Source organism: Solea solea, chromosome 7 (genome assembly GCF_958295425.1).
Source record: "Solea solea chromosome 7, fSolSol10.1, whole genome shotgun sequence".
NCBI classification, from domain to species: domain Eukaryota; kingdom Metazoa; phylum Chordata; class Actinopteri; order Pleuronectiformes; family Soleidae; genus Solea; species Solea solea.
The window spans coordinates 27,042,249-27,053,067 of NC_081140.1; the positions used below are offsets into that span (position 1 = coordinate 27,042,249).

Here is a 10,819-nt window from a genome sequence, read left to right on the forward strand (position 1 = left end):
GGTACACCCTGGACAGTTCGCCAGTCCATCGCAGGGCCACACACAGATAGAGACAAACAACCATTCACTCTCACACTCACTCCTATGGTCAATTTAGAGTGTCCAGTTTACCTAATCCCCACATTGCATGTTTTTGGACTGTGGGAGGAAGCCGGAGTACCCGGAGAGAACCCACGCACACACGGGGAGAACATGCAAACTCCATGCAGAAAGGCCCTTGTTCCAACCGGGGCTCGAACCCGGGTCTTCTCGCTGCAAGGCGAGAGTGCTAACCACTACACCACCGTGTGGCCCCCGTATTTCATAAGTAATATATTTAATTTTTTTTTAATTTATTATTTTAACGGTATCACATTCTTATTTTTGAAATTCTGACGTTACGATGCTTATCTCCAACTTCCGAAGCTTCTTTTCTTGGTCGTTTTCTGCATCTCAGTGTGGTAAACTCAAGGGGCAAGGTCTTGAACCATGAATAATGGGGGGCGTGGTATTCAAATTGCGATCATTTTCAGCCGCCACATTTATCAAAGGCTCGCCAGGATTGAGTGGCAAACGCACTGATCTTTCGTTCAGAGGAGCAGCAGGAACTCCTACCTCTGATTCTTTCACGCTGGACTCTAAAAGTCAGTAAAAGTTAACGTCTAGGGCCTCATGATGTGATGTTGTGTTCGGTGTAGTTTTGCGATGATGTAAGATTGTACCATCATAAATATAATTGTGATGCTGTAAACAGAAATTAACGGTGGTGTTTTATTTATCCTTTACACCTGACCTGTGGACAGCCAATGAGGCATCATGACAACCGTGCACTTTTTTGTGTTATATTTAGATGATTCTGGTCTTTGAAGTCATCTGTGAGAGAAAGGCTGCACAGAGCTCAGCAGGAGACTCAACAGCATCTCATCACTGGAGGAACCTGCTCCACACTAGATCTGAACTTTTATTTTAAAATATGAATATTACAGACACTTTTCATAATATGACCAACTCACAGTTTGGTCAGAATATAATGTGGATGCACAGTAAGTTCATCATCGTGCAGGTGCTGGTGGTGATTTTTCTCTGTGTCAACTTGTTGCTGATCGTGACCTTCTTTAAAAACGAGTGCTTCTACACAACTGCTCGCTACATCCTCTTTGCTGTGACGTTACTGTCGGACAGTTTCTTGTTCTTAGTGTCCGACCTTCTCTTCATCTTAAGCATTTTTCAAATCACCATGCAGGTTTTCTTGTGCGGCGTCATCTGCATCAGTTTACTCTTGTACCTCATCATCACACCAGTGACTCTCACAGCGATGACGCTGGAGCGCTACGTGGCCATTTGTATGCCCTTACGTCACGCAGAGCTGTGCTCCACGCGCAACACTTTACACGTCATCCTCATCATTCACGGCCTCAGCTCTGTGCCCTATGCCGTCATATTTATCATCTTTTTTGCTTCAGCTTCTCTTGACTTTTACTATCAATACACGATATGCACTGTGGAGATTTTCACAGTGTATAAATGGCAGGATCACGTCAGGTCAGCTGTGTTTCAGTTCTACTTCCTCATCATGTGTGTCATCATCATGTTGTGCTACGTTAAATTAATGAAAGTGGCCAGAACTGCGTCAGGAGATGATAAAATATCATCAAGTAAAGGACTCAGGACGGTGACTCTTCATGCTTTCCAGCTGCTGCTCTGTCTCATCCAGTTTTGGTATCCTTTAATAATGTCCATTCTGATTTATACTAATTTCACTGACTTACAGCATGTGCGTTTTTTTTGCTACATAATGTTTAATCTTGCACCGCGGTGTCTTAGTCCTCTCGTTTATGGCCTCAGGGATGAAATGTTTCTCCATGCACTGAAAAAATGCCTCTCCTGTGGCTTGTGTGGCTTGTAAAGTCAGTCAGTCAGTCATCATCTACTGCTTTATCCTCCGCCAGAGGGTCGCGGGGGGTGCTGTGCCAATCTCAGCTACATCGGGCGATAGGCGGGGTACACCCTGGACAGTTCGCCAGTCCATCGCAGGGCCACACACAGATAGAGACAAACAACCATTCACTCTCACACTCACTCCTATGGTCAATTTAGAGTGTCCAATTTACCTATCCCCACATTGCATGTTTTTGGACTGTGGGAGGAAGCCGGAGAACCCGGAGAGAACCCACGCACACACGGGGAGAACATGCAAACTCCATGCTTTAATTATTTACTTTTATTTTTTGTTTTATTTACTGTTTTAGTCTGTTAGATAATCTGCTACATTTGAAACAGCCATATATGGACGATTAAATGCAGTAGGAGGTTGTAAAACTGCCATTAAACACAACAACCATCTCCTTAACTATGTACATTACTATGTACTTCTTGCGATTTTGTCTGCTGCTTTAGGAAATGACTGATAGACCAGATATAAAAAGATTATGTAACTGTTTTAATTGGCTGAAATGTAACCTCTAAGCCACTTGAATTAATCTGTGTCTTCTCTTCTGTGGTGTTGTATGCTTTTGTCTATTACTGACTGACATTCAAGGGACAGTTTATAGTAAAATGACATATGTTCAGAAAAAAGCAAATCCCACATTTAAGAAGCTGAAAAACTAGGAAGCTTATTTTAATTATTATTATCATTATTATTATTGTTATTAGTAGTATTATTAACAATAATAAGAACAATAATAATAAAACAAATGATTTGATTGATATAAAATATGACTTTTCATCCTTTCCATATCTGCTGTTGTGATTTGTATTCGATGAGGAGATTTTGTCTGGGATAAAATAAACTGCCATCAAACACCACCACTTACTCATAATATGTTAAATATTTCTTCAAATTTGATGTGCTGCTTTAAGAAATGACGACTTGATGTAAAAATGATTATTGAATCGAGGATGGAGCTTCCCTTTTTGCCATTGCCTTCGTTCCTCGCTCTGCCTGGGGAGCCGTCGGTCCTGTGGTCCCGCTGGCACGACTCGTTCGAGACGTTTATTGTGGCTGCCGGGCTAACCGATGCTAGCAACGCTAGGTGCCGAGCCATACTGGTTTGGAGAACGGAGAAATAAATAATTGAAAAAACTTAAATGTGAATATTAGATTATTCTTGGGGACCCCTTGGGCCTTGTGTGTGCACGTGCCTGCCGCCATGGTGCCAACCTCCTTGGGTTTGATCTGTTCTGCGCCTTGGGCTTCTCCATCACAGACAACACAGACACCACCATACTGACAGTGACCCTGGCAGCAACGCTGGCCGTTGCCCTTCGCTGGCCTGGGCTGCCTCGCTGTCTTCAATCATCAGCCACTCATTGACCCAGCAGTGTCCCCTCTCATCCAACCTCTACGTCGGCTACCCCTCGCCCTACGTGACGATGTCACAGCTGAGCTGCAGAAGCTGCTGGATGCGGGCATTATTGAGCGGATTGACGCTTTGCCCTGGATCTCCAACCTGGTGATGGCAAAAAAGAAGTCAGGCATCTGCTCTGTTCCATGGCTCCACGGTCTTCTCCAAGCTTGACCTTCACCAGGGCTACCTGCAGGTTCCCCTACACCCAGACAGCCACAACCTCACTGCCTTCGTGTGACACATGGGGGTCTTCCGCTGCACTCGCATGCTCTTCGGCCTCAGCTTTGCCTCCAGCTGCTTCCAGAAAATCATGGCCACCATCTTCGCTGGCATCTCGGGTGTGGTCGTGTACCTGGATGACATTGTAGTGCACGGAGAGATAGCTGCAACACACGACAACCGCCTTTCCAGAGTGCTTAATGTGCTCGCTCGCCACAACCTCACGTTGAACGGGGATACGATTAGATTAGATTAGATTGTACTTTATTGATCCCACAACGTGGAAATTCACTTGTTACAAAGGACAGAACAGAACAGAGTGGCATAGATTACCTAAAGAAACAAATATTAGAATAAGATAAAATAAATAAAATAAAATGAAATGAGGTAGGCAATTTACATCAACACTATATATTTGGATGTGTAGAGAAACTGAATACTCTACAGAAAATATTTACAAAAGTGGCTTATGCTGCTAATTATTGCACAGAATTTGACTATTGCACGGGGTTAAATTGCACTTTAGGTAGAGGTAGTTAAAAGTTAAAACAGTTTGTTATTGTACAGTCTGACTGCGGTTGGAATGAACGACCTGCGGTAGCGTTCCTTTTTGCACCTTGGGTGCAACAGTCTGTGGCTGAAGGAGCTGCTTCAGGCTCCCACAGTGACGTGAAGGGGGTGAGAGATGTTGTCCATGATAGATGTTAGTTTGGATAGCATCCTTCTCTCACCCACCTCCTCGATGGAGTCCAGAGAACAGTCCAGGACTGAGCCAGCTCTTCTGACCAGTTTATTAAGTCTCTTCCTGTCCCTCTCTGAGCTTCCACAGCCCCAGCAGACCACTGCATAGAAGATAGCAGATAGCAGTGCCCTGCATACGCCAAAGGACCTCAGTCTCCTCAGCAAATGGAGACAACTTTGGCACCTCTTGTACAGGGCATCAGTGTTGTGAGTCCATTTCAGTTTATTGCTGAGGTGAACACCCAGGTATTTGTACTGCTCCACCTTCTCGATGTCTAAAGCCTGGATGTTCACCAGTGCAGTTGTGGGAGCCTTCCTGCTGAAGTCGATCACCACCAAATGTTTGTCTATGGCAGGTTATGGACGTTCGTGTATTGTTAACTCTAATGACTCCATTACTCTTTGATTTGTCAACTAAATCTGTGTATCCTCTCACATTAAGGTTGAAAATGTTTCGAGATCTGTCACATTTTCTCTGCCAAACTGGTAACACACCTGCATTGCACAACTTAAAGTCTATGTGCAGTATAAAAGCATGAAAAGAGTCTGGGTTGTCTTGTGCAGTGTTTTCTGTGTCTTTTGTAGATTAGGATTGGGATATCCTTTGATATTGTAGTCAATTACAGTGATTTAGACTGATTTTAAGTATTTATTTAAAACAAAAATATTGAAATTATCTTTTTTCAATCACATTGCCACTAACTGTTGATCCTCAACATAATGGTGCCCTGTGTGAGGCTCTCAAATATACCAACATTGTCACAACTGTACATGTACAAAACGCCAGATATCTTTCAGGAGGTTTCGCCTCCTGAATTGCTTGAATTTGACTCATTGGTTAACAAAACATTCCTGATGGTGTATGTTAGCATGTTAATCTAATGTGTTGTGATTTTTGATTGTTTTCTGGTTGTTCAGTGCCGAAACCTGCTAAAAAATTGTAGTGTGTGTTAGCATATGTTAGGGTGTTAACCTAGCTTGTTCTGATTTTTGATTGGTTTTCGGTCAAAGCAGACCCATGAAGCAATTTATAGGCTAGCAATTTGATGCTAACGGTAGCCAGTGGAGCTCAGTGAACAGAGGAGTGGGTTTAACACCACTGAGAGTTGAGGGCATCAACTCTGCTTGTTTCTGTTCTAGAGGCTAAACAACAATAAAAATAAAACAATCACCTACTCTGACTTTGTCACTCTGCAGAAAAATGTGTTTTAAAATTAGGTTTTTAAATCATGTAGAATTCACTCTTGCCTTTGCAACAAGAAGACCCAAGTTCACCACCCGGTCAGAACAAAGGCCTTTCTGCAAACTCCATGTTCTCCCTGTGTGTAACTAGCCCCCACCATTCAAATTTTGGCACCCTTCCCTTGGGGTAGTAGAGTAAAATGGTACAGTACAGTCAGCTCCACCCACGACAGTCAGCTGATTGGGCGACAGAAAAATGTCACTCCCTTGCGATTGGTGTAAATATCCAATGGAAGTCTAAGGAGTCTGTTCTCATCTCAAAACGAGGTGATGTGGTGAGTCACTTTAATATTGTTAAACTTATCATGCACAGTCTGAGGTCAACGTCAAAAAAGCTGTACTCTGGAGCTGCAACTGCAATGTGGGCTGCCTTCTTACTTTGTTGATATAAGAAGGTATTTTAATAGAAAAATTTCATACACACAGTACATTCATGGCAGATAACAGCTCCATGACCGGTGGTGGGACTTTGCTGCATTTCGGTGAACGTTTTTACATCGTGCAGTTGCTGGTGTTGATTTTTCTGTGCATCAACTTGTTGCTGATTGTGACCCTTTTCTCAAAGGTCTACTTCTACACAACCATGCGATACATCTTATTCACTGTGACTCTATTGTCTGATACCTTGATTTTATTCATAACCGATGTTATGTTTATCTTTAGCTACTCTCAAGTTAAGATGCCTATCGCCCTGTGTGTTCCAGTCTATATTGTTGTGGTTGTGTACACTTTTGTCACACCTTTGACTCTCACAGCCATGACGCTGGAGTGCTATGTGGCCATTTGCATGCCCCTGCGTCACGGAGAGCTGTGCACGTCACGTAGAGCTGTGCACTGTGTCCTCATCATTCACGGCCTCAGCTTTGTACCGTTGACTCTCATCCTCTCCATCTTCTTTGCATCAGCTCCCACAAGCTTGTACTCTGAGCACAGGATATGCTCCATGGACATATTTGTGTATCTCCGATGGCAGGACAACGCTAAAATGGCTGTGTATCAGTTGTACTTTTTCGTCATGTCTGCCACCATTATCTTCTCCTACATTAAGATCATGAAAGCGGCCAAAAAGGCTGTGTCAGGAGAGAATAACAAGTCGTCAAGGAGAGCGCTCGGAAGAGTGACTCTTCATGGCTTTCACCTCCTTTCCTGTCTCATCCTACTGTGGTGTCCGTTCATGGAGACTGCTGCGCTTCAGACTGATTTCAAGCTTTTTTTAAATGTCAGGTACTTCAATTACATAGTGTTTAATCTCACTCCAAGATGCCTGAGTCCTCTCATTTACGGCCTTAGGGATGAAAAGGTTTTTCTTGCGCTGAAACAAAATGTACCTTTTCAGTTCCACTTTGGACAAAACAGTGTACAGATCAAGAAAATCTGAAAAAGGACTGTTACTAAGAGTTTTCAATGAATCAATCAAGTGTGTATATATATATATATATATATATATATGTATATATATATATACACACATATATGTATATTTAAAAAAATATGTTGAAAAATGTGTGTCTGTGTTTAGCAAATTTCAAAATGATGATGTTCTCAAATGTCTACTAACCTAAATTGTCTAGATTTATTTGATTTCTTTGTCATATGGAGCAAAGAAACCAGAAAATAGTCACACTTTTAATCATTCAAAAAGTGAATCGGTAATTTGCTGATCGATTATTTTTTTTATTAGCAGCCCTAAATACTTTGCCATGTAAAACATTCAAATGTATTAAGTTTCACCACACATTTGGTCTGATATACTTTTTTTTTTATAAACTACTGCGTCAAACACCACCAATTACTAATAATATGTCATTTATTTCTTAAAATGTAACGTGCCGCTTTAGGAAATGACGACAAACTGATTACAAACTGATTACTGTACTGTTTTAATGACCTGAATTACAACCACTATGCCACTTGAAAGAAGGTTTTTTTCTGTATTATAGTCTTTTTCTGCCCAACTACTGTCTGAAATTAAGGAGCAATTAAAAAAAAAATTAGAACAGAAACTAAATCTTATGTCATTTCCATAAATAATTAAAATGGTATAATCATGAGTAAATCTTGGGACAGTGTTACAGCAGTATGACATGTAACAGCTTTGACTGAGAAAATAAAATATGGATTTTCATCCTTTTCATGTTCGATATTGTCATTTATTTGCTGTTGTTATATTTTGTGAGTTAATCTGCTGCATTTGAAACGTTAATTATGGATGATTTAATCCAGAAAGAGGTCGTAAAACCGACTGACTTAAAACTAAGGGCCAATTTATCATAAAATGACTTTTGTTCAGAAAAGCAAATCTCCTGCCATTTGTATCAATTGCATGATTAAAATGAAGGGACAAGCTTGTTGTCCTTTTCACATGTTTGATGTAACGCACGGCGTTAATGATATTGACATCCTACCAGCATGATTACATAATATTACATGCGTATTTCATAAGTCAGTCAGTCATCATCTACCGCTTTATCCTCTGCCAGAGGGTCGCGGGGGGTGCTGTGCCAATCTCAGCTACATCGGGTGATAGGCAGGGTACACCCTGGACAGCTCGCCAGTCCATCGCAGGGCCACACACAGATAGAGACAAACAACCATTCACTCTCACACTCACTCCTATGGTCAATTTAGAGTGTCCAGTTTACCTAATCCCCACATTGCATGTTTTTGGACTGTGGGAGGAAGCCGGAGTACCCGGAGAGAACCCACGCACACACGGGGAGAACATGCAAACTCCATGCAGAAAGGCCCTTGTTCCAACCGGGGCTCGAACCCGGGTCTTCTCGCTGCAAGGCGAGAGTGCTAACCACTACACCACCGTGTGGCCCCCGTATTTCATAAGTAATATATTTAATTTTTTTTTAATTTATTATTTTAACGGTATCACATTCTTATTTTTGAAATTCTGACGTTACGATGCTTATCTCCAACTTCCGAAGCTTCTTTTCTTGGTCGTTTTCTGCATCTCAGTGTGGTAAACTCAAGGGGCAAGGTCTTGAACCATGAATAATGGGGGGCGTGGTATTCAAATTGCGATCATTTTCAGCCGCCACATTTATCAAAGGCTCACCAGGATTGAGTGGCAAACGCACTGATCTTTCTTTCAGAGGAGCAGCAGAAACTCCTACCTCTGATTCTTTCACGCTGGACTCTAAAAGTCAGTAAAAGTTAACGTCTAGGGCCTCATGATGTGATGTTGTGTTCGGTGTAGTTTTGCGATGATGTAAGATTGCACCATCATAAATATAATTGTGATGCTGTAAACAGAAATTAACGGTGGTGTTTTATTTATCCTTTACACCTGACCTGTGGACAGCCAATGAGGCATCATGACAACCGTGCACTTTTTTGTGTTATATTTAGATGATTGTGGTCTTTGAAGTCATCTGTGAGAGAAAGGCTGCACAGACCTCAGCAGGAGACTCAACAGCATCTCGTCACTGGAGAAACCTGCTCCACACTGGATCTGAACTTTTATTTTAAAATATGAATATTACAGACACTTTTCATAATATGACCAACTCACAGTTTGGTCAGAATATAATGTGGATGCACAGTAAGTTCATCATCGTGCAGGTGCTGGTGGTGATTTTTCTCTGCATCAACTTGTTGCTGATCGTGACCTTCTTTAAAAACGAGTGCTTCTACACAACTGCTCGCTACATCCTCTTTGCTGTGACGTTACTGTCGGACAGTTTCTTGTTCTTAGTGTCCGACCTTCTCTTCATCTTAAGCATTTTTCAAATCACCATGCAGGTTTTCTTGTGCAGCGTCATCTGCATCAGCGTACTCTTGTACCTCATCGTCACACCAGTGACACTCACAGCGATGACGCTGGAGCGCTATGTGGCCATTTGTATGCCCCTACGTCACGCAGAGCTGTGCTCCACGCGCAACACTTTACACGTCATCCTCGTCATTCACGGCCTCAGCTCTGTGCCCTATGCTGTCGTCCTTTTCACCGTCTTTGCGTCAGCATCTCTTGACTTTTACTATCAATACGGGACATGCTCTGTAAAGTTTTTAATTGTGTATAAATGGCAGGATTACGTCTGGTCAGCTGTGTTTCAGTTCTACTTCCTCATCATGTGTCTCATCATCATGTTGTGCTACGTTAAAATAATGAAAGTGGCCAGAACTGCGTCAGAAGATGATAAAATATCGAGCAAAGGACTCAAGACAGTGACTCTTCATGCTTTCCAGCTGCTCCTCTGTCTAATCCAGTTTTGGTATCCTTTAATAACGTCCAGTCTAATTCATATTGATTTCACTGACTTACAACATGTCCGGTTTTTCAGCTACATAGTGTTTAATCTTGCACCGCGGTGTCTTAGTCCTCTCATTTATGGCCTCAGGGATGAAATGTTTTTCACTGCACTGAAAAAATTCCTCTCCCGTGGCTTGTGTGACAGACAATAAAAGCATTTTAATGTTTGCTATAGTAACTTAGTTGCTGTTGTTATATTTTCTGAGCTTATCTGCTTCATCTGAAACCCCATATATGGATGAAAAGCTTTAGGAAAAGACTGACTGACCTGATATAAACAGATTATAGAACTGTTTTAAAGGGCTGAAATGTAACCTCTAAGCCACTTGAATTAATATTTGTCTTCTCGTCTATGGTATTGTATGCTTTTGTCTATTACTGACTGACATTCAAGGGCCAGTTTATAGTAAAATGACTTAGAAAAGCATATCCCACATTTAAGAAGCTGAAAAACCAGAGAGCTTATTTTAATTATTAAAACAAAACACCATGTAAAACATGTAACTTTATTAAGCTTCACCACATGCTTATTTGTGTTTACATTTGTCTTTTATGAAAATAAATGTTACAGCGTTGATTTAGGAAATGAAATATGAATTTTCATCCTCTCCATATCTGCTGATTTGTATGCTGTGAGGTATACAAATGTGAATCACATTTTTTTTTGTTGCTTAGAATTGAGATTACGATTCTCTGGCACGATTTTCTTTTCACAAATCAAAATGTTTATTGCACTCATGAACAAAAGATTAGAAACATTCAATTAGGCATTCAAGTAAAGTGACAAACTGTGATTTTCTAAGGCGCTGAACATGGCCCTACATAATGGGCTTATTGTTAGTATTATTATTGTAGTGGCTTAAAGGCCACATAGACCGGAAGCTCCAATTAACGCTGCGTTTGTGTGTGTATCTGCGTCATTACCTCGTTTATGAAACCCTAAAGTTTCAGAACAACAGTTCAGCCACTGCTGAGAAAATAGTGTTGTATTGTTTTCCTGGGCTCTGCGAAGCGGATCGGCACT

General features: G+C 41.5%; 3 protein-coding genes across 3 annotated transcripts; all 3 read left to right on the forward strand.

Moving 5' to 3' along the window:
* Positions 1–1,003: 1,003 nt before the first annotated feature.
* LOC131462294 (odorant receptor 131-2-like) lies at positions 1,004–1,885 on the forward strand. The gene has a single exon (XM_058633355.1). The coding sequence runs from the start codon at positions 1,010–1,012 to the stop codon at positions 1,883–1,885; it is 876 nt and encodes a 291-aa protein (XP_058489338.1). The 5' UTR covers positions 1,004–1,009.
* Positions 1,886–5,964: 4,079 nt separating this feature from the next.
* LOC131462295 (odorant receptor 131-2-like) lies at positions 5,965–6,909 on the forward strand. The gene has a single exon (XM_058633356.1). It carries the CDS (start codon positions 5,965–5,967, stop codon positions 6,907–6,909), a length of 945 nt encoding a protein of 314 aa, XP_058489339.1.
* A 2,156-nt stretch (positions 6,910–9,065) lies between these two features.
* On the forward strand, positions 9,066–9,947 carry LOC131462296 (odorant receptor 131-2-like). Its single transcript, XM_058633357.1, has one exon. The coding sequence runs from the start codon at positions 9,072–9,074 to the stop codon at positions 9,945–9,947; it is 876 nt and encodes a 291-aa protein (XP_058489340.1). The 5' UTR covers positions 9,066–9,071.
* The last annotated feature ends 872 nt before the right edge of the window (positions 9,948–10,819 follow it).